The sequence below is a fragment of the Dendrobates tinctorius genome, unplaced genomic scaffold, assembly GCF_039654945.1.
Source record: "Dendrobates tinctorius isolate UK_male_01 unplaced genomic scaffold, ASM3965494v1 ptg000223l, whole genome shotgun sequence".
Taxonomy (NCBI): domain Eukaryota; kingdom Metazoa; phylum Chordata; class Amphibia; order Anura; family Dendrobatidae; genus Dendrobates; species Dendrobates tinctorius.
The window spans coordinates 27,213,502-27,237,644 of NW_027361890.1; the positions used below are offsets into that span (position 1 = coordinate 27,213,502).

At 43.5% G+C, this 24,143-nt stretch overlaps 1 protein-coding gene across 3 annotated transcripts in view; it reads left to right on the forward strand.

The window, feature by feature from the left end:
* The window catches only part of ITCH (itchy E3 ubiquitin protein ligase), a 133,455-nt gene extending 109,743 nt beyond the window's left edge, over positions 1-23,712 (forward strand). For all 3 annotated transcript variants that reach the window (XM_073555408.1, XM_073555409.1, XM_073555407.1), the window contains exons 18-24: positions 3,550-3,683; positions 16,411-16,551; positions 17,130-17,250; positions 17,343-17,447; positions 17,962-18,058; positions 18,785-18,857; positions 20,168-23,712. In XM_073555408.1, the coding sequence (XP_073411509.1) occupies positions 3,550-3,683; positions 16,411-16,551; positions 17,130-17,250; positions 17,343-17,447; positions 17,962-18,058; positions 18,785-18,857; positions 20,168-20,267 (771 nt within the window). In that variant the 3' untranslated portion in view covers positions 20,268-23,712. The remainder of the gene's footprint in view (positions 1-3,549; positions 3,684-16,410; positions 16,552-17,129; positions 17,251-17,342; positions 17,448-17,961; positions 18,059-18,784; positions 18,858-20,167) is intronic.
* Positions 23,713-24,143: the final 431 nt, after the last annotated feature.

Below are 24,143 nucleotides of genomic sequence, written 5' to 3' on the forward strand. Positions count from 1 at the left end.
AAGCAATATGTGTGGGAGTCGGAGTCGTGGAGTCGGAGTCGGTGTAAGGGAAATTGAGGAGTCGGAGTCGCAGGTTTGGCTTACCGACTCCACAGCCCTGGAAAAAACTGAGGCTAAAAGAAAATTTTTGTTGGAAAAATTAAAACGTCCATTTTTCCTTCCACAATGCTTTAGTTCCTGTGAAGCACCTGAAGGATTAATAATCTTCTTGACTGTAGTTTTGAGTAGCTCGAGGGGTGCAGTTTTTAGAATGGTGTCACGTTTGGGTATTTTCTGCCATATAGACCCCTCAAAGTGACTTCAAATGTGAGGTGGTCCCTTAAAAAAAAAAAAAAAAAAATGGTTTTGTAAATTTTGTTGTAAAAATGAGAAATTGCTGGTCAACTTTTAACCCTTATAACTTCCTAACAAAAAAAAAAATTGTTTCCAAAATTGTGCGGATGTAAAGTAGAGATGTGGGAAATGTTATTTATTAACTATTTTGTGTCACGTAACTCTCTGGTTTAACAGAATAAAAATTAAAAATTAGAAAATTGCAAAATCAAAATTTTCGCCAAATTTCCGTTTTTTTCACAAAAAAAAGCAAAAATTATCGACCTAAATTTACTGCTAACATGAAGCTCAATATGTCTCGAAAAAACAATCTCAATCGTTAGGATCTGTTGAAGCGTTCCTGAGTTACTACCTAAAGGGACACTGGTCATAATTGCAAAAAGATGGCGTGGTCATTAAGGTCAAAATAGGCTGGGTCATGAAGGGGTTAAAGGGGACCTTTCATGTTGAAAATGGTGTTTTGAGCTGGACAAGGTGATCTTATTGACTTTTTTTGTGTTAAAAGTTTCCATATAAATTGCATTTTATTCATTAAAATCAGTAGTGTTTGAGTCCTGTTCAGTGATTAACAGTCTGATAAATATCTTTGCATGCAGTCATATAATGAACATTTTAAAAACACATGACATGCACAAAAGTGAACTAGTCTGTAGTACAGTGTTCACACCACCCAAAGACTGAAACACAGAAAAAAGACAGTATAACAAACGTGCAAAAATACTCTGTTGTAAAAAATATATATAACAGTAAACAGCAAGTGCTAGTAAAAAGAGAACAAAAACAGGGTATTTAGTGATCATTTTTTTTTTTTAAATGTATACTAAGCCACTGAACACTGTCGATCACTGACAAATATTTCTGTATGCAGTTATAAAGGGCAGTGATTGACGGTCTAACATATAGAACCTCATATAGAGATATTTGTCAAGGATTGATGGTCTTCCCTACATGACTGCACACAGAGATATTTGTAAGGAAGTCTGTAAAAATGCAAGCAAAAACCCAGCAAATCTGCAGCAAATATTTTTATACCTGTGTTTTTTGCTGTGGATTTGACTGGCTCAGTTGAAGTCAGTGGGTGAAAAATGCTAATAATCCACACAAAGAAGCGACATGCTGCAGAAGAACACACTGAAAATACTCAAAGGAAAATTATTGATCATGTGCACAACACTTCAGGATTGTCATTGAATTAGCTTGTATAAGGATTCCATAGCGTTTTTGGCGAATTTCATGCGGAAAAAATGCAGCGGAAAAACATCAAAACCCAACAGAGTGCACGCAACCTTATACTGAATCTTTTCCAACAAACCTATACCTCATTCTGCTCAACTTCTCCTCTATACTAAGCTTTCCACAATCGGACTGCGTGTATAATGTGACCGATTCCCTTAACCTCTTAAGAACCGCTTACATAGGCCTTTTATCAAGTGCTGACCAAGTGTATACAAATGTTTGCTGCTTGTTTAAACAGGCCGACAAATGCTGATGAGAAAATAGTGCTGAGCGAATATGCTCGGGTAAAGACTTATAAGAGTTATCCGAGCATCTGGCAGTGCCCGTATATTATGTTCCAGACCCTGCGGCTGCATGATTTGCTGCTGTTAGCCTGAACGCATGACGTGATTGCCTGTTTGTAAGGGAATCCCCACATGTGTTCTGGCTGTCTAACAGTCGCAAATCATGCAGCCGCTGGCACTCGATCATAATTTAAGAGCACGCCCTATATACTCGAATAACACCCAAGCATGCTCAGATAAGATGTTATCCGAGCATGTCCACTTATCACTAGAAAACTCTCCTTGAAACAATTGTTCTGTCGCTATACAGCATTCTGTTACTGACAGCCTATCCCCTGGTTCCATGACAGTTATTTATATGCCGGCAATAAAAACTTAATCCACTTTTTCGGTGGGTGATCTCATCATTTTTGTATGGGTTGTTAAAGGGAATCATTCAGCAGGTTTTTGCCATAGCATCTGAGAGCTGCATGATGTAGAGACAGAGGCCCTGATTCCAGTGATTTCACTAACTGGACTGCCTGGTGTTGTTTTGATAGAATCCTTGTTTTCTCTGATATTGCAGTGCTCTGAATGCTGAGCTGTGTCCCACAATCCTGATTGGTAACTTCATGTGTACACTATGCAGTTGTCAGCAAGCTGCCAATCAGTGGTGGGGCTGGGACTACACAGATTAGCTGGTCTGGCCTGCTCTCGACACCCAGTTCTCTAATGATAATATCCTAGTGATAAAACACTGATTGTATTGAATCTACAGAAGCTGTTGAGCAAGTCACACATTCCTGCATTCAGGCTCTCTGCCCCTACATCATGCTGCGCTCCGATTAACTGGCAAAATCCTGCGACCTATTGCCTTTAAAGGGGTTGTCCACTACTTTAAATTTACCCCCAATGTATCCCCCCGGGGCCCCTAATGAATTTTATAAATACCTTATGTTGCCTATACTGCCTGTGAGCGGCGCTATCCGTGGCCGCTCACAGGCAGTACGTGACCCAGCACTGACGCCACGTCAAGTGAGGCGTGACTCAGCGCTGGGTCCCCACGGTGGCTGCTGGGTTGTGGGCGGGGTTACCTCCCGCGACATACCCAGCATCCACCGCGCAGTTTCTCAATGAATGGGCGTGCGGTGGATCCCGGGTGTGACGCGGGGGGATAACCCCACCTACATCCTGGCAGCCAGTGTGGAAGGAGGAGGAGGGACCCCCGGCTGCTGCCAGCACTTGTCGGGACATCAGCGGAAGGAAGAGCCGGCTGCAGCCAGGGGGTCACGTGCTGCCTGTGAGCGGCCAGCGATAGCGCCGCTCACAGGCAGTATAGGCAACATGAGGTATTTACAAAATTCATTAGGGGCCCCGGGGGGATACATTGGGGGGTTAATTTAAAGTAGTGGACAACCCCTTTAAAAATGAGCACTTAGAGCAGCAATAGCAAATTACTGTGAAAATGCACACAATTATCAATTTCGTCAATAGTGATTTCCCTTTCCTCCTTTACTTAATTCTCCGGTTCAGTATGGGTTATGGGGCTCAGCCGGACCCTGATGCGAATGTTGCGGCATATCTTACGTACGTGCTATAACATTATAGGAGTTTAAGAATGTAATGTAGTACTACAATCACCGTGTGTAAAATGTGTTTCTTTTTCTGTAGAGATGTTAGATGTGTCTTGTGGTGACATGTAACATCTTTTCCTTAGGCTTTATTCCATGGTAAATTTATAGACACTGGTTTCTCCTTGCCATTCTACAAACGCATATTAAATAAGCCAGTGGGGCTGAAAGACTTGGAATCCGTAGATCCTGAGTTTTACAATTCCCTCATTTGGATCAAGTAAGTATGGCCTCCTGTCTCCATTTATGCGGTAGTATTTTGTGATAGATATTGGGTTAACACATGGTAAAAGTGGTGCGGTAGGAGAAAATCAACTCGCCTGGCTTCTAGTTTGTCCTAGCAACTTTTCTACAGCAATTGCTTTGGAAAACTAGAAAAAAGTCAAATATAGAGAATACTGTGATTAATAAGAAATCCTAAGGAAAGGCATTGCTCTCACAGATTGTTGATACAACTTTTTCTACTTCGCTCTTTACTTAGAACGCCACAAATAAGTTCACAGAAGTTTGCATCTAAAGGTTGGAAACCCAACAGATGACAACACAGCGTTCCAAAACGTAGCAGGAGGCTAATGTGGAGATCTGATAGGGTGTAACCTATAATGGGTGACATTACAGGTTACTCTGATAGGACTTGCGTTCTATAAATGTCTGTACGTTGTGTGGATAGTGAAACAGTGTTCACCAGTAGTGCTGCCCATATATGATATCCGCATAGATGTAATATCATTACCTCCTGCATGATGTCATGCCATTATTACACTATTCATAACTTAATTATACATATCTGATGGAGTCCGCTCCCTGTAGACATATCTAGCATGTTAGTCCTATTGTTCACCCATTATTATGGGTTACACTGTGTCTGAACTTGGTAACTCCAGATTTGCCTCCTGCTACATTTGTTACTCTGTAGTGTTATCTGTTGGTTTGTCACCTTAAGTAATTTTAAATGTGATTTCTCCTACGCCTCATTGGGGGACACAGAGACAGTGGGTGTTATGCTGCTTGCCACTAGGAGGACACTAAGTAAACCAGAAAAAAAGTTAACTCCTCCCCTGCAGTATACACCCTCTCACTGGATGAGATTTCTCCCAGTTCATGCTTAGTGTCTGTAGGAGGCACTTGGGTCTGGCTTCAGACCCCACCGTTTTTATTTTGTTTTTGAATTTTCTGTAAATTTTTATTTTTTAATTAACGGAGTGAAGTGGGCGACGGTTCCTTTCTACGGCCCGCTCTCACCCGAACCAACAGCAGGCAAGCACACTGAGTATACCTCCCCGTACACTTTCCTGCGACGTTTGGGGCTGATTCCTTTGGCAATAATGGCGATGATCCTTACGACCCGGGGGAAAAGTTCCGGTAATCCACAGATATGAGGGCAGGCGCACGGAATGGAGAAGACTGGACAGCGCTTCCGAAGACCCCGAATCAGCGCCATACCTCTCCATCCCCCTACCATAGGGAGGATCGATTGAGCATACCCTTTTAAGAACTCCTCCAGCTCTGCTACATCAACCCAGGAGGATGAGAGCCTGCATGAATGGCCTGGACAGCGCTGAGCACTAGAGTTGAGGTATGGGGTCGGGGCCTGGCCCCCGGGAGAAGCGCTGACTTAGCATCAGCGGGTAGCCCGAAAAATTTAGTCCCCGGCTTTTCCCGGCGGGGGACTTTTTAGGCCGCAATTTTAATAGTGCCGCCCCGGCGCCGAACGCAGGTAGGCTCAAAAATTTAGCTCCTGGCTTTTCCGGCCTACTAGGCTGCAATTTGAATATCGCCGCCCCCTCGTCTTGGCGCCTCATCCCTGATGAGACGTGCAATTCTAATCTCGGGGGCCATGTCTTTTTACCTCAGCCTCCTCTGGACACGAGCTGTGAGGCGAGCATTTTGCCGGATACCGGGTGACATCGCAGGGGCACCGCTATTCCTCCCGGGGGACACAGCACAGGACCAGGTAAGCTGCATCTGCCCTCAGCTTAAACCTTAACCCCTTCCCGGCACATTCCCTGCAGCTACAGACACTCTGCCGTTAACCCTTTCAGGAGCGCTATGGCTCAATCTAAGGAGACTAAATGGGCTGCTAAGAAGCACACTGCATTTTTTACCGTGTACCACTTGCAAGTCTGCCTTACCCAGTACACAGACTAATCCGTTATGCATGGACTGCACCCCGACCTGCGCTCAATCGCCCCTCGCCGCCGCTGCTGACGGGCCTCCTGCGTTTAGTACCCCTGAGTGGGCTGCGTCCCTGTCATGGTCGGTGGAGTCTCTGACCCAGGCTATATTCTCCCTCCGGGAGGACTCTAGTCAGAAAGCGTCCTTACCCCCGAGGAAGGCTCTGGCGTCAGCCGGGAACTGTCCACCAGCAGGGGCTGTACTCGTTCAAGGGATTGTCAGGTCTCTAGAAAGCGGACCCATGACGCGTCCCCTAGTCCCGTTCGTGCCTCAGCATCTGCGACTCCTGTCTCGCTCTCCCTCTCCTGGAGTTCTCAGCGAGCACGACTCTGAATTCGAATCTGACAACGTCAGCCCTCAGAATCCCCCAACTGATCAAGAGTCGCTTGATTCTCTTATAGAATCAGTCAACAGGATTCTGAAGTTGGATGAGGAAAATATTCCCGCTCCAGCACATCCTATCTCACTTAAGAAAACCAAGCGTGTGCACAGCTTATTTACCAGCCATCCAGACTTTAAGGATATTGTCCAGAAACATAGGGATCGTCCACATAAGCGGTTCACAGGGCAAAAGTCTGCTCAGGATAAATACCCTTTTGATCCAGACCTAATGAAGGATTGGTTACAGTCCCCTCCGGTGGACCCTCCTGTATCGTGTCTTGCTTCAAAAACGCTCCTATCAGTTTCTGAGGGTTCCTCAATCAGAAACCCCTCCGATCGTCAGATTGACTACCTTGCCCATTCAGTTTTTGGAGCTTCAGGAGCAGCACTTTTTCCATCTTTCACGGCAATTTAGGTCACTAAGGCAATGGCCGCTTGGGCAGAAGTCATGATTACTTCCTTCCAGGGCACCAATCTTCCTCCGGAGGCAACTACGGTCGCCAGGCAGATAATTCACGCAGCGGACTTTGTAGTGGACACCTCTTTTGATGCCGGCAATTGCGCTGCTCAAACTGCCGCTAATGCGATCTCCATTAAAAGAGCCCTATGGCTCTGCGACTGGCGGGCGGATGCCACAACTAAAAGATCGTTGACTTCTCTCCCCTTTGAAACTGGTTGTCTTTTTGGAGAGAAACTGGATCAGCTCATTTCTGATGCTACCGGGGGAAAAAGTAAATTCCTTCCTCAACAAAAGGCTGTTCGGCCGTTTCGCAACCAACAGCCGACGCGCTTTCGATCTTTTCGCAACAATTCCGGTTGGTCCTCCTCTACCTTCTCTTCCGGATCAGGTTCGTCCCCGCGCGGAGACAGAGGCTCCCAGGTCTCATACAGACCTAACCGCTCTTGTAAACCGGGGCCTAGGGCTTCTGGATCTAGGAAAGCCAGATCTCATAGATCTACCCAATGACTTGTTGCGGTATCCTGCGGACACTGACAGAGTAGGCGGTCGCCTACTTTCCTTCAGCCACACCTGGCTCGCGGTCGTCCACGACAAGTGGGTCAGGAAGCTGGTGTCCTCCGGATACAAGATAGTTTTCCTCTCCCCCTCCAACTCGCTTTTTCCTTTCCTCTCCCCCCCAAGGGAAAGACAAGAGCCTTCCTTCGGGCTGTTCAGGCTCTCTTAAGGGACGGAGTCATCATTCCAATCCCTCATCACGAAAGGTTCAGAGGATTTTATTCAAACCTTTTTGTGGTTCCAAAAAAGGACAGGACGATGCGACCCATTCTGGATTTTGAACTGTTAAATCAGTTTGTCAGGGTACGGCGATTCCGAATGTAATCTCTCCGATCAGTTGTCACATCCATCGACATCAAGGACGCTTACCTTCATATTCCGATCGGCCCGTCCCACCAGCAGTTCCTGCGTTTTGCAATTCACGAGGAACACTTCCAGTTCGTTGCCTTGCCCTTCGGACTCGCCAATGCCCCCAGGGTCTTTACCAAGGTCATGGCGGCTGTCATTCTCCACTCTCGGGGAGTAGTGGTGTTACCGTATCTGGACGACCTGCTCATCAAGGGTCCGTCCCTTCCAGCCTGCGAGGAATCCGTGGAGATAACAGTAAATACACTTTCGCGCCTGGGGTGGAAGATAAACTTCGAAAAGTCTTCCCCGAAACGGGCTCAGCAGATTTCCTTTTTAGGAATGATCTTGGACACTTCCCGCGGGTTGGTCATTCTCCCTCCAGAAAAGACGCAAGCCTACCAGCAGCAGGCAGTGCGGACTCTTTCCCGACCAGCTTCTCACTCCATTTGTTTCAGCATGAGAGTTCTCGGAAAGATGGTGGCTGCCATGGAATCAGTTCCATTTGCACAGTTCCATCTCCATCCCTTACAACATGCGTTGCTGTTAGCTTGTGACAAGAACCCGTTCTCTCTGGACCGTCGCATCCTTCTGTCCCTGCAGGTCAGGCAAGCCCTCAGGTGGTGGACACTAAGGTCCTCCCTGAATCAAGGGAGGTCTTTTCTCCCAGTAAGATGGTTGGTAGTAACCACCGACGCAAGTCTTCTCTGCTGGGGTGCGGTCTCTCGTCACCACACGGCACAGGGTCGTAGGTCGACCCGAGAGTCACGTCTCCCCATCAACATTTTGGGGACACGAGCGATCAGATTTGCTCTACGGAGTTTCCACCATCTCCTCGCAGGTCACTCCATCAGGATCCAATCCGGCAACGCCACGGCTGTAGCATATATCAACCGCCAGAGAGGTACCCGGAGCTGGATGGCAATGCACGAAGTGAGTCACATCCTCCATTCGCCCATCTCAGCAATTCACATCTTGGGCGTAGAAAATTGGGCAGCAGATTTTCTCAGTCGCCAAGGCATTGCCTCGGGAGAGTGGTCTCTTCATCCGGAAATCTTTCAGCAGATTTGTCATTGTTGGGGGACTCCGGATGTGGATCTCATGGCCTCCAGACTAAACAACAAGGTCGGAGCGGACGCCCTAGTTCTGCCATGGCACTGGTTCCGGATCCTGTACATCTTTCCCCCTCTTCCCTTGCCTCCGAGGGTCATCAAGAAAATCAGAGCGGAGGGTGTACCAGTGATCCTAGTCGCGCCAGATTGGCCGCGCCGAGCATGGTATGCAGAACTAATACAACTAGTCGCTGACGTCCCCTGGCGACTTCCAGATCGCACGGATCTGCTGTCTCAGGGCCCGGTTTACCACCAGAACTCCGGGGCCCTGTCTTTGATGGCGTGGCCCTCGAATCCTGGATTTTAGCACAGGCTGGTTTCTCTCATGACGTGATTTCCACCATGATTAGTGCTAGGAAGCCTGTGTCCAGGCGTATCTATCACCGCACCTGGAAAACCTTTTCATGGTGAAAGGATCATGGTCGATCCCCTCTGGTGTTCTCCATTCCGGCCATATTGAAGTTCCTTCAATCTGGATTAAAATCAGGCCTCGTGCTTAGCTCGCTCACGGGCCAAATTTCGGCCTTGTCAATGCTTTTCCAATGCAAAATTGCCACCAAACCTCAGGCCAAGATGTTCATTCAAGGAGTTTCCCATGTGGCGCCTCCTTATAGAAAGCCATTGGAATCATGGGACCTTAACCTGGTTCTCGGGGCCTTACAGGAGGTTCCTTTCGAACCGCTGCAGGACGTGTCATTGACCGTCCTCTCTTGGAAAGTGGTCTTTCTAGTGGCAATTACGTCAATCAGATGAGTTTCGGAATTGGCAGCCCTGTCCTGCCATTCTCGGTTCCTGAATTTTCATCAGGACAAGGTAGTTCTCAGGACGTCCCCGTCCTTCCTGCCCAAGGTCATCTCCTCTTTCCATCTCAACAAGGAAATTGTTTTGCCTTCCTTTTGTCCGGCGCCAGTCCATCACATTGAGAAGGCCTTCCACAGCCTGGATGTGGTTAGGGCGCTGAGACGGTACATCTCGCGGACGGCTCCCTTCCGCAAGTCAGATGCCCTGTTCATACTTCCAGAGGGGCATAGGAATGGTCTAGCCGCTTCAAAAGCAACGCTAGCCAGGTGGATTCGCTTAGCGATTCAGGAATCCTACCGTGTCAGGAACGCACCTGTCCCAGCTGGGATTAAGGCGCACTCTACCCGGTCAGTGGGCGCCTCTTGGGCCATTTGGCACCAGGCCTCGGCAGAACAGGTCTACAAGCCTGTGACTTGGTCCAGTCTGATAAACAACCGTGTCACCTACTACACCCTACAATGGGGACCTGATATCACAAACTGCCTAACAACGGAGGTTGGCACCATAAAAATTATCGAGATTGGCGCCCCCGTTCCATGAAGGCTGTACCCTAAGCCTCCTAGATAGCCCTGAATAAGTGCCACATATAGTCGCTCAGTTATTCAGAAAAGGAGTGTATAGGGGTTGCCATAAGGTAGTTGGGGTGCGGTCTTAGCATAAATTTGAATCCATCCCCTAGAACTGCATCTCCTGAACTGCTTAATAAGTGGCTAAAAGAATCTATAGACTCCTGCATTAGATTTATGCAATTACTTCTGGAGGAGGAGAAAAAGCTCTTTGATTTGTCTACAAAACAGCTGAGTAAATCGATTGATAATATCTTGAAATTTAAGGCGGACTCGGATTTTTCAAGAAGGGAAGTCCTATTACAAACTTCAGTCGAGAAATTTCAATCATTTATCAAGGAGAGAAAACAATCGCAGTTCCAAAGGGACCTTAAGGCCTTTAGTGATAATCAGGCATATAGTTTTCATCAAAATAACGTATCAGACATTTCCTCCTCTGATATTGAAACATCTGACGCTGAGCGAAATAGCATTAATATTTCCCCAAGAGGGGGTAGACTGTATAGACCATGGAGGGGCAGAGGAAAATATTTCTCAAGAGGGGAACAGAGGGGTGGAATGGCATATATGAATCCGAGAGGACCAAATGTTGTAAATGGACCTCCTATGTTTGTCCCTTCTTCCTCTGCCTCTTCTTCCTCTTTTTTTTTTTTTTTTTTTTTTTTAGAGAGGAATGCCAAGACAGGCTATTATCTGAGACCCAAGTACTGTAGGTCTCAGAGTCAAATCATAAACCTGTCAAATTATATTCTTACAAAAGAAGATTACAGTGTCTTGAGAAAGGGTCTGAATTATGTTCCCACAAATAAATTTGACTGCTTTAACTGGACTAAGGATATTAATTTGTTTTGCCGCAAACTAAGATGGAAGAAATTCTTTGCCCGTAATGATCAATATGAGTGTGAACGATTGGGCCTACAGAAGGATGAACTTGAGGGGTTCAGGGCATTGGTGGGGCTGTTGGAAGAAAATGATACTAGAGAGGGTCTTGGTCCCTTTACCAACCTTAGGAACAACAGCACCAAAATGCCCCCTCAAACTGATATCTCAAGTATTGACATCTTCTTGAGACTTGTGGAGAGGGATCTCAGAAAGATTCCATCTAACTCATTTGATTTTAATCTTTCAAGAAACGAGCAGGAGGCTTTGGCAAGGTTAACAGATCAAAATGATCTGATAATAAAGCCCTCTGATAAGGGCGGTAATCTGGTGATTATGGCGGAGGAAGATTACCTTAAGATGTGTTTAAATATTCTCACTGATGCACAAACTTATGAGATATTGCGCTCTGACCCCTCCTCGGAGTATAAGGCCGAGTTGAAAGATATACTCACAAAAGCTAGAGATGATGGTTTGATTTCTAAAAATGAGTTTGACTTTTTATACCCCGCTCAACCATTGATAGCCACATTCTACATCTTACCCAAGGTACATAAGGGGTTGGACCCCCTGAAGGGGCGTCCAATTGTATCAGGATCAGATTCTTTGGTCCAAAATTGTGGTATTTATATCGATCGGTTACTTCGTCCTTTTGTTTTGGCCATCCCTTCATACATAAGGGACACCTCAGATCTCCTTCTTAAGTTGGAGGGTATCCATGTCACAGAGAACTCCTTATTAGCCTCGATAGATGTTGAGGCATTGTATAGTAACATATCACATGAACTGGGCCTGAAGGCGGTTGAGTTTTTTCTCAAAACAAAGGCAATTCAATATAGGGCTCATAATCAATTCTTGTTGGATTCATTGTGTTTTACCCTTACAAAAAATGTTTTACTCTTTGACAGGAAGTACTTCCACCAGCTCAGGGGCACCGCTATGGCCAGTCCCTGTGCCCCAACTTATGCAGGGTTGTTCCTGGGCTGGTGGGAGGAAACCATTGTCTTCTCGGATGAACCACATTGGTGGCAAGAACATATAGGAACATGGCATAGATTTACTGATGACGTATTTGTCATTTGGCAGGGGACAGAGGGCAATTTCATACAGTTTGTTAATGAGCTAAATGATAACATTGGAATGAGATTTACGTATGAAATTAATAGGACCACTCTACCATTTCTTGACGTTCTGATTAAGAAAGAGGATAATGGCTCTCTGAAATTTCAGATTTATTGTAAACCAACAAGTACAAATAGCCTGCTTCGATGGGATAGTCATCATCCCGAAGCATTAAAGCGTGGCATCCCTAAAGGCCAGTTCTTAAGGTTGAGGAGAAACTGTTCGGACATGGATACCTTCCAACTCCAGTCAACAGACATGAAAAGAAGATTCCTGGACAAGGACTATTCTAGAGCTATTGTTGAACAATCTTCAACATGCCCTTTCAAGAGACAGGAATTCTTTATTACAAAGTCGAGATAATAGCCCTATGGGGGTCCCTGATATAACCAGAATTATAGGGACCTTCGATTGCCAGAATAAGAGAGTGAGAGGTATTCTCAATAAACACTGGGATATTTTAACATCTGACCCAGACCTAAATGGCATCGTTGGCCCACGCCCAATGATTACATTCGAAAAGGGGCATTCTATTAGAGATAGTCTGGTACACAGTTTTTTCAGGAGATTTATACCCACTGGGACATGGCTGGACCGCAAAACTTGTGGTTTTTTTCAAATGTGGTAACTGCGTGAACTGCAAATTTATGAGATCATGCAAATTTTTTAGTAGTTCCCTTAATGGAAATATTTTTTACCACAGAGACTTCTCTAACTGCAAAACTTCGGGTGTAATATATATGGCTACTTGTCGCTGCCTGCATGATTATGTGGGGAAAACCCTGAGGGAATTTCAGCGCAGAGTGGGTGAACATACTGGTGACATCAGGCATGATCGTGACACCCCTCTGGCGAAACATATGCATGAGATACATGAGGGTAAAATGGAGGAGGTTCAATTCTGTATTATTGAAGTGGTAAAAATGAACCCCAGGGGGGGTAATTTTGATAGGTTATTGTTGCAAAGAGAATGCGCCTGGATTCACCGGTTGGAGTCCATGTCGCCGAATGGCCTTAATGAGAGTCTATCTTATGCTTGTTTTTTATAGGCGTCAGTGTTTTCTTAGGGCCATGTCATGCTAGACCAGATATTTCCCATGTTTATGGGATGCACAAATTATTGTGCGATATTTCTACATGGATAAGATTCATTTGGTATCAATTTATGCCTTAAATATTGATAATGTCTTAACCAACCCTTTCCCTTTTTCTCCCCCCCCCCTTTTTTTTATTTTATAAGGACAGGAGCCTTATTGGTGCACACATCAATATCTAGAATGTAACGATATATGTTGTATTGGTGTTATATGCAATATCTTCTGGCGTGGTTCGCCTTTGTGTGCAGCTCCTTATTAGGGAGGATAAATGTTTTTATATGGGTTAATGAACATGACGTCCACGTAGTGCTCGTATTGGACATGCGCAGTATCTGAAGTGCAGGAATTATATGCGTTGTCATGACGGCGCATGTGTACCATATTGGGCACTTCCTGTCCTGCGCTGCCCGGTTCCTTGTACCAAAGCAGGACGGGTTAATGGACATATCATCCATATAGTGCTCTCATTGGACATGCGCAGTGTCAGAGGGGCAGGAACTGTATGCGTTGCTATGACGGCGCATGATGCTCACTACACTAGGCATTTCCTGTCCTGCACCGCCCGGCTCCTCGCACTGAGCATGCGTCACCAGAGCAGGAAGTATCGGCGCCTCTCCTGGAACGCATGCCCACCTATCGCGGCGCTGTCTGTGACACGCACGCCGGCTTATCGCAGTACTGGGAGTAACATCAGCTGTTATGCAGGTGCGCTGATGGTGGAACGCACGCCGGACATTAGAGCAATGGCGGCATTATCCCTCTGGATTACTCATTATGAGATTGAATGACGGGTCAACTGGCCATTCATGAGGGACTTGCTCTGGATGATAGAGCACAAGTCGGTGTATATGAGGTCTGTTTTAATACTATTGCTTTGAATCTATTATGACATCTAGCCTGAGAGACCTCTATGGTATGGATGAAGTGGGCATCATTAATGGGCTATAGCGTCTATTTATATGGGGTGTTTGGTCATTTTTCCACACAGCATCTAACTATCCACCTCCTGATGATCCTGTTAGGAAAACGCGTTGAGGTTTTGCCTATCCATCATCAAAATCTGAGTACCCCTCTATTTGTTATCAACAAACTGTATATATTGTTGCATTATGGATCATTTGCATGGTTTTGCCTTTCAAAAATATCATTGTTACCCTAATGCTCCATCAATAGTTATAATAGGGCATTTTTAGGGTAAGCTGTCGTGGAGCAGGGGCGTCATTCCGCTGACCAGTAGGGTGCCAACCTCCACTGACAGGAAGGTTATCAAATACGGGGAACAGATAGTTAGGTTCTCTAATCTGCACATGTCACTTTAATAAAGGAGAAACTTAGAGTCCAGAACTACATAAGAATAAACATCTTTATTGAAAGGCAATAAAAGGGAGCAGAACCGTGGATAGGGAAGTTAAAAATAGGGTACATAAAGAAGTGTCAAAATATAGCCAGATACAAAAAGAATCCTGTGCAGCAATATCAATGGCTCCTGTGGGTAAGTACAGTAACTGACTATTTCTTTTATAACAATTGCATGAGGCAGAACAGATATATATAAAGGACGGAAAAGGTCTCTCTGGCATTTTGTAACATTGTTATTAGAAGGAGTGTAACACTCCTAATAGTACAGAGAGCACAACCATCCAAAAAGATATTGCACACTTGCCCAATAAAAAAGTATAAGAAGTCATATCATACCCATTGGTTAGTCAGAGAGAGTGCTGGCGTCCAGGAAAACCCCGATGCGCATATCGCGGTAAAACCGCTTCCTCAGGGGGCGTGGCTTAGACAGTGACACTGCCCTATTAAATACCTGATTGCCAGAGATCACGTGATTTTTTTCACGTGAGTGTTACACTCCTTCTAATAACAATGTTACAAAATGCCAAAGAGACCTTTTCCGTCCTTTATATATATCTGTTCTGCCTCATGCCATTGTTATAAAAGAAATAGTTACTGTACTTACCCACAGGAGCCATTGATATTGCTGCACAGGATTCTTTTTGTATCCGGCTATATTTTGAAACTTGTTTATGTACCCTATTTTTAACTTCCCTATCCACGGTTCTGCTCCCTTTTATTGCCTTTCAATAAAGATATTTATTCTTATGTAGTTCTGGACTCAAGTTTCTCCTTTTTTTCAAGTTTTTTGAGTCGTCCTACCTCTTATAATTTTGGGTCTTAAGGTGCACTTGCACAGTATGAATTAATATGTATTTTGAGGGTATTCTTTTTGTTTTACATGTCACTTTAATGTCTTGTCTATTTTGCACGATTTTTGCACTTTTTTCTATTGTTACCTACCAAACTACCTTATGGCAACCCCTATACACTCCTTTTCTGAATAACTGAGTGACTATATGTGGCACTTATTCAGGGCTATCTAGGAGGCTTAGGGTACAGCCGTCATGGAACAGGGGTGCCAATCTCGATAATGTTTAGGGTGCCAACCTCCGTTAGGCAGTTTGTGATATCAGGTCCCCATTGTAGGGGGTGTAGTAGGTGACACGGTTGTTTATTAGTGTGTGGTTGTGTTGTCTTATATTTAGACTTTATTAAAGGTTAATTTTTTACATCTGTCAAACAAGTGCTGTAAGGATCCTTGTTATATAAGTGAAGTTTTTGACCTTACTAGAGTTTTTCACTGTTTTCTAAAATGTAAACTTGGTCCAGTCTGCCTACTTTTACAAAACATTACCAAATTCATTCTCAGGCCTCTGCGGATGCAGCTCTTGGCAGACGCATTCTGCAATCGGCAGTACCTCAGTGTTGACTCTGTGGTACATGGGGTATTACCAGATATATGCTCCCCACCCAGGGACTGCTTTAGGATGTCCCACTATCTCCGTGTCCCCCAATGAGGCGTAAGAGAAATAGGGATTTTTGTGTACTCACCGTAAAATCCTTTTCTCCGAGACATTCATTGGGGGACACAGCACCCGCCCTGTTTAGCCTACTGGCTCATTTGTAGCATTCTAGTTATGGTTATTGTTCACTGTTTAAGCTCCTACTGCTTTTTTCACCGAACTGGAGATATCTCATCCAGCGAGGGGGTGTATACTGCAGGGGAGGAGTTAACTTTTTTCTGGTTTACTTAGTGTCCTCCTAGTGGCAAGCAGCATAACACCCACTGTCTCTGTGTCCCCCAATGAATGGCTCAGAGAAAAGGATTTTACGGTGAGTACGCAAAAATCCTTTTTTGTTTGTTAATAAAACTTTACCTTTTTAACATATTATTGTTATTGGTGCACATTTATTTTTCTGTAGGCTCATATTTACTATTATACTGAACCTTTTCTGATAAGAATTTTATGTATACCGGTATATTTCAGGCACAGATTACTTTCTACCTAATACTATTATGTTCATTGGTATTCTTTACATGTGCCGTGACTTGTTGCTCATTTTGCATGGAAATCTGTATCTGTACATGTGAGCCAATACATGTTATTCATAGGGAAAACAACATAGAAGAGTGCTGCCTGGAAATGTTCTTTTCAGTGGATAAGGAACTTCTTGGGGAGGTTAAAAGCCATGACCTAAAGCTGAATGGAAGCAACATCCAGGTTACAGAAGAAAATAAAGAGGAATACATAAGGTGAGACTTCTTTCTGGACTGTTTTCTATTATTATAAAATTGGGATTATTCTTCATGGAGGTGACTGCAGACAAAACAGCACAGCAGTGACCTAAAGCCACTAAAACTTAATTTTTGTGCTTAACGAGGTCTTGCAGTGATGAGATCCTCATATATTGGACATTAGGCCCTTCACTCATCTGATATTCCTAGTTAGAGAGTGGGCAGCAAGGTCCAAACAGGTGGCAGGTCTCCTGGCCGAAATAAATAGCCTTGTGGGCAAATATTGTGCTGTGGAGTTCAGGTCAGGAGACTCACAGCCTGTCTAGATATTGTGGTTTTTACTCCGGACGTGAACGTCCAGACATGTGAAACTGGCCTCACTAGCATGTTTTTGCAAATTCCACCAAGGTCTATAACGAGGCAATCCCTACAAAATAATGCGACAGACAATAGTATGGGTGCTGAGAAGCTCCAGCTGTCCAACCATTGCTCTTTGGCAATGCCCACAATATCTATAAGCCTATGCCCACAATGTATTACTAAGCCATTCATTATAGACACACGGGTCCTGACTGATCTGTACTTGCTTACTCCAGGCTTGTCGCAGAGTGGAGATTATCTCGAGGAGTGGAGGAACAGACACAGGCATTCTTTGAGGGCTTTAATGAAATCCTACCCCAGCAGTATTTGCAGTATTTTGATGCCAAAGAATTGGAAGTAAGTTGGCAGTTCTAAAATGGTAATACGATTAAGAGTTGTTGTGGGAGAGCTCCTGTATAAATGATACCTGTTTTTCCTTTCTGTAATAGGTTCTCCTATGTGGGATGCAGGAAATTGACTTGAATGATTGGCAGCGAAACACAATATACCGACACTACACGAGAACCAGCAAGCAAATCGTGTGGTTCTGGCAGGTTGGGTTTTTCCATTTTATTTTCACAGTAATTTACTATGTGGGGATGTCCTATATTTAAAGGGGTTGTCTGGGCACAGGTAGTGCATCAGCGAGGCTCCAACACCTGGTGTCCCCATCTATCCGACGTTTCTTGCTTCAGCAGATATAAACACCTCCAACAAGGCTGCTGAGTGCAGCTCCACGTTGTCCAGCGGCCATTACCGGCTACCGCAGACAAAGCACCTGCTTTTTTAAATAGAAAATGCTCTTCATTCAAAGTGTTCACATCCGGCCACCGCCAGAGAAGAAAACAGTTGATTAGTGGGGACGCTGGGATTCCGACCACCACTGGTCTGCCATTGATGACCTATCCTGTAGATGGTTCATCAGATACATTTCCTTGGACAGCTCTAAGTGTCTGAAATGAGGAAAAAATGGTCTCTTGTATACAGGCTGTTTTTTACTTTCATTATGAGTGTTTGGTTTTTTTTTTATACCTTTTGTATTAATCTTGCCTTTTTTACTCTTCCTAGTTTGTTAAAGAAATTGACAATGAAAAGCGCATGAGACTTCTTCAGTTTGTTACTGGGACTTGCAGGTTGCCTGTAGGAGGGTTTGCAGATTTAATGGGTATGTACATGGCCTATTTACCTAGCTTTTAAGATGAAAAACCTGTTGGCCAAAACATTCATTCAGCATTTTTAGCAAAGAAATGATGGCTATGTACAGGTTTGTTAATTTACTGTAGTTAATCAGTTGCCGTTTCTTTCTCTTAGGCCCCATTCACATTTCCTTTTTTTCTTATGCATATATGAAAAACTGAAAGATTTTGATCATTTCCTTTTTTTTTATTTGATTTTTCATCCTTTTTTTGGCTCTGAGATCTATTTTTACCAGTGTGGCATACATTTTTCTTTTATGCTCAAAAAACTTTGCAAGCTTCTCCTACCTATTATACCAGTTACAAATTGGACAATACTAGGATACAGCATAGATGGGATTTTGTTAATATCCAGATTTTCCGCTGCCCTGTTGACTTAAGTGGTCTCTTTCTGATCTTCAAATCAGACCAAAATCGGAGAGGTCTGCAAAAGAAAACAGATGTGAACATCTATAGATGTGTTTGAATTTTTTTTTTTTTTTTTATCCATCTGATTTTACAAGAATAATATAACCTCAGCATAATATGCCAGCACTATATAAATGTGTACTGTGACATAAAATAACTCGGCCAGTGCTTTAACCAGATTGAATGGCCAAATATAATCTAAAGATTGCAAAACCTAAATTGATAAAGTATCTGCGCAGTTAGTGATGGTTTTAATTTTTTTCCCGTCACATTTTGTAACCCTTTAGGGAGCAATGGTCCTCAGAAATTCTGCATTGAAAAGGTGGGGAAAGAAAACTGGCTGCCTAGAAGTCACACATGGTAAATATACTGCACTAACTTTTATCTGCCGTATGTATAGGGGGAATCTACTACCACACTGATTTTGCTTGCTTTGTACCCAATTTATAGGCAATCTGTCAGCAGGTTTTGTAATTTGAGAGCAGCATGATGTAGTGGCAGAGACTCATTACAGCTGTGTGTCAATTACTTGGCTGTGGGTTGTTAGTTCAATAAAATAAATGTTTTATCAGCAATAGACTATAGGACTAGGTGTCTTCCAGTTAAAGGGAATCTGTCACCCTTTTTTTCCCCTATTAGCTACCGGCATAGACATCGGGGGCTCATCTACAGCATTCTGTAATGCTATAGATAAGCCTCCGATGTAACCTGAAAGAGAAGAAAAACACGTTATATTATACTCACGGAGGTGGGCGGTCCGGTCCGATGGGTGTTGCGGTCCGGTTCGGCGCCTCCCTTCTTCATGCGATGACGTCCTCTTCTCCCGTCCTGTAATGGCTCCGGCGCACTGCTCTGCCCTGTTGAGGGCAGAGCAGAATTCTGCAGTGCGCAGGCGCCAGACCTCTCCCGAGGCCTGCGCACTGCAGGACTCTGCTCTGAACTCAACAGGGCAGAGCAGTGCGCCGGAGCCATTACAGGACGGGAGAAGAGGACGTCATCGCATGAAGGGAGGCGCCGGACGGCACGGCGACACCCATTGGACCGGACCGTCCACCTCCGTGAGTATAATATAACGTGTTTTTCCTCTCTTTCAGATTACATCGGAGGCTTATCTACAGCATTACAGAATGTTGTAGATAAGCCCTCGATGTCTATGCCGGCAGCTAATAGGGGAAAAAAAGGGTGACAGATTCCCTTTAACTATGTGCACCACGTCCCCACCACTGATTACCAGCTTTCTGATAATGTACAGTGTACACAGGAAGCTGCCAATCAGTGGTGTGGGCGGAGTTTTACAGGGCTCAGCATTCTGAGATCTGCAACAGAGAAAACAGTGATTGTATCAAAATGACAGCATGTAGACTAGCAAGTGAAACATCACTGGAGTCAGGGAATCAGCCCCTACATCATACTGCTCTGTGATTATACAGCAACTATCTGGTGACAGATTCACTTTAACTCCCATTGGCTTGTCAGGACTGGTTGTGTACAATTATTACATCAAGTGCCAATAAGTAAGATTGGTAACAACTTCAGAATTCCCATTAGGTTGTTGTATAGACTGGTTCCAATATGACCCCTTTCATATACTAGACAATGCCTTTAATATAGTCTGTTGTATAAAGACGTAATCGTTATGACATCATATATATTGTTTTCTTCATTTTCAGCTTTAACCGTTTGGATCTTCCACCTTATAAAAGCTTTGAACAGCTTAAAGAAAAATTGCTTTTTGCAATAGAAGAAACAGAGGGATTTGGGCAAGAGTAAGAATGCCCTGACATATCCTGCTGGCACAATGGGTGTGAACACTGCTGATCCCCCTCCTGATCTCTTCCATTCTTTTTTGTTTCCTTTCTCGAGATTTTTTTTTTTTCAGTGACAGAATATTGTCCAAACTGCTCACGTCCGTATCGCCGAAATATCTTGTCCCCACCTGTGTATGTGATCCATCAGCAGGCGATACATGGTTCTCGGTGTATACATGTAGCTGGGGCTTTAATTCTCTTACAGTCTTCCATGGATGTGACACTAGGCATCCTATGAGGGGATAACATTCACAATGTTCTGTCCACTTACCAGTGTGATCCCGCAGGGCACCCTCAGCCCAATGAGCTGTATATAGCCATATTTATTATGCACTATGGGAGGGTGTCCTGTGGAGTAATGCTGAAAAGTAAGTTACCCTCCATACTTTCTAATGAAAGCAATCGTGCAAGGTCATCCAGAATTAGGTGTTGCTTTTAAGTTTAGTAAGCGGGATGTCGTCTACCTGGTGTTCATGTCGCCTCTAAGCTTGACAGTGAGTCATTGATTATTTGGGGAAGCAGACTTCTAATAGACATCTCATCTCATCCCCCATTGGTTTCTTATCGACTGCAATCCTTGTGCACAATATGTGAGCACTATTTAACTTTCACACAGATCGTTTTATGTTTGTCTGAAAATCACATAAACGTGCATGCTTTCTATGTCTTAGAGGACCATTTTCTGATGACTGGAGGTTGCGAGCAGATGTCTCAAGTGTTAAGTCTTAAACTCTTAGATCTGTCTGTACTCCGTGTGTATTTTGTACTTGCTTGAGGCTTCTGTGTCTGACAACTGAGCATGCACCTGACTTACGTGATGTCAGTAATTCTGATGTGAACCTGCCCTCTTTAGGATATCAGGACACTGCTGTTCCTATCCTGCAGTTGTCCAAATTATCATGAAAGCCAAGATGACTGACAAGTGATTAACGGGGTCATTATACCACTTCTCCATGAGATGCAGGGTATTTCCACCTATGAGCACCATTATACAGTTTATATATATATATATATATATATTCTAGAAAGTTCAGTAACTTTGTATGTACATTGCATTTCTTTTTTTAAGTTAATTTTTTTTATATATATATATATATATATATATATATGCTGCGCTCTATTTCAGAGCAGCACTCACAATTCTGCATATTTGTCATGGGAAATAGTCAAAAATGCATAGGACAGACTGTAAAACTCGAAATAAGTGAAAGGAGATATTCTCTTATCCCGTACTTGTTAGTCTGTAGAGTTTTCTGCATGTTACTGAAACAGTGTTGTAGAAGACCCACAGAGAACATAGGGGGTAAATATCCTACTCATCTGTTCCATTATTGGCTGGGAACCAACTGAGGGGGTACTGTGTAACCAGGGATTGGGCTTAATGATCATTTGTCTTACTGCATACAGGGCAAAGGGGGGGAAGCTCCTGCTGCAGCCGCTAAACTGAGGAAGAGGAGAGGGAACATGGCTCATCTCCTGGGGCACAGAAAATCTTTCTTTTGTTTATATTTCTCTGTTTTAATTGTAGTGTTAGACAAAATAAGATGAGACAAGAAGAGAATAAGGGAGTGCTGCTGGGATACATAAAACTTTAGGTGTCTTTTTTTTTTTTTGTGTAGTGTTCTTCCACAGCTTAGCGGAGCCCCTATAATGCCATTTATCAGCTTGCATTAAATACGTTAGTGCGCAGTGTAATGTGGGACATTTCACATTATCAGGACAAAGTCAGTGCAGACATTGAGGCAGCAAGGAGTGCCGGGAGATTTCAGCTTGCGCACTTGGTCACCTTGCTGTGAGCTATAACATGGCTATAACAAAACGCTAGTACAATATATGCAATGAATTTACAAAAACCTATAGGTAAACTGTGAAAATGGTGTTTAGAGGTAGACCTATGCTTTAAAGTGTGCCTTCGCTCTGAATGCGCACAAATAATATATGCGGGACAATGAAATAAGTATAGCAGCAGGAATGATATGCATTTCAGCAAACTATTGGCGCCATTTCCAGTGGCCTGTGATGTATCTGTGACTGATAGACTACTGACTATAGTGGCCTGTGCCAGGCATAAAAGGCGAAAGGGAACTCTTCTTCTGTCCTTGCTCTAGTGGAGTGATAGCCCTGGTTGTAGTGGGAAATAATGTAATTCTCCAATATATAACCCTGTATACCTCAGATAACACTTGAAATGAGAAGGGATCCATGCAGCCAGTCCGTTCATGTCTGAGCCAGGTAGATCACTCCTTTCACTTGGGTTCCTTCTTACATTTAAAGGGACAGTAAACCTAAGGTCTGTCTTGGGCTAAGCGCACACTTTGTTTAAGCTGTTCTTTTAATGTATTCGTCAGGAAAAGCCCCCTGTTAATTTGTTGTTCACTACGCAAGGTCTAAAAAGTGTGCTTTGGCCTCAGTCTGGGTGATATCTATCTGTTGGAATGTCTTTCAGCTATATAGGCGAGCACAGCAGTCTGCTCTTTTCTACACCGAGAGCCGGCGTGCAGTATGTGGAGCCCTATGCATGACGCGTGCCATTGTATGCCTCTTCAATGGCATATCTGGCAGCTTTCTGGCTGGAGAGTGTACCTCAAAGGGATGGCTGGAACACTGTGTGCACAGAGCCTTATCATACATCTACCCTGTGGTTAAAAGCACTCTACTTTAGGTTGGGGAGAGGCTGGCCGTAGTATGGTCAAGTCCAGAAAAATGTCTGCCTCCATGATTTTAAATCTCCATAGACATTTATATTTAGTGCTCCTTTAAATTTATCAATCACCTGTGGGTTTTTTTTTTTTGTTTGTTACCTCAATCCTTGGAAATTCAATATCTGAGCTGCATCTGTTTCTACAAACTGTGTGAAAGTGACGTTTCGTAGTAATCGTACATATGGCATACAGTAGTCATTTACGTCACTTCTGTGCTTTCACTCTGTCTTAACCCTTTTGATTAAGGTGCACATCTTGCGTCAAAGAAGCGGTTAAAGTCGTGTGTAAATCATTTACAAAATCTGATACAGAGGCTCTCGGCCCTATATTTTTAACACAAAGTAAAGCTATAATTAATATGGACATCTCCCTAGTTCTATAGGGTAGGCTCCGTCAATATTTTTATGATTGGTATAGGAAGACGTTATAATTGCTTGTGTATATATATAAATATATATATATGGGGGTTTTGTCCCAAAAGAGGGGCAGGGAGATGGATTTTTTTTTAAACTCCTTTATTGCAAGATGTTTTCTTGTAAATGAGTTGTCGACCTTAGCAACAAAATCTTTTTAAACCGGAGATCCCTCTCCCTGCTCCCCCAATTTTTTCTTTCAAATTTTGTCTGATTAAATAAAAAGATCTACTGAAAAAGACTCTCAGTAAAATAAAAATATTAAAAATAAAAAAATAATTTTGCTCAGTTATGTCATTGTGTTTGGTTTGTTTTGTTACACTTTTACACTTGCATTTTTACAATGTAAAAAATTACAGTGAGACAAAAGGGACTGGTATACAAGAGCCTATTGTGCCCCAAATAATAACACGTAGGACTGTGAAAGACTAAGAACCGAAGGAAAAAAGGATCCTCCATATTCCAAATAGTGTCTTAAACATATTGATTTTTGTTTAACAATTATTTAAAAAAGTACATAATTAAAAAAGGAGTAATATAATAAATCTCCAAATCATAGTTATTAATTGATGGCATAGTTACCACTATCTTTAAGAAAGAGAGTTACATGAAAGCAACGACTCATAAATAGATCATGAAAAACCGGAGAAATTGAGTCTACGCTAATTTACAAAAGTACCAAACTTTATTAATCATAAAATATGACATGAAGTGTCAATATAT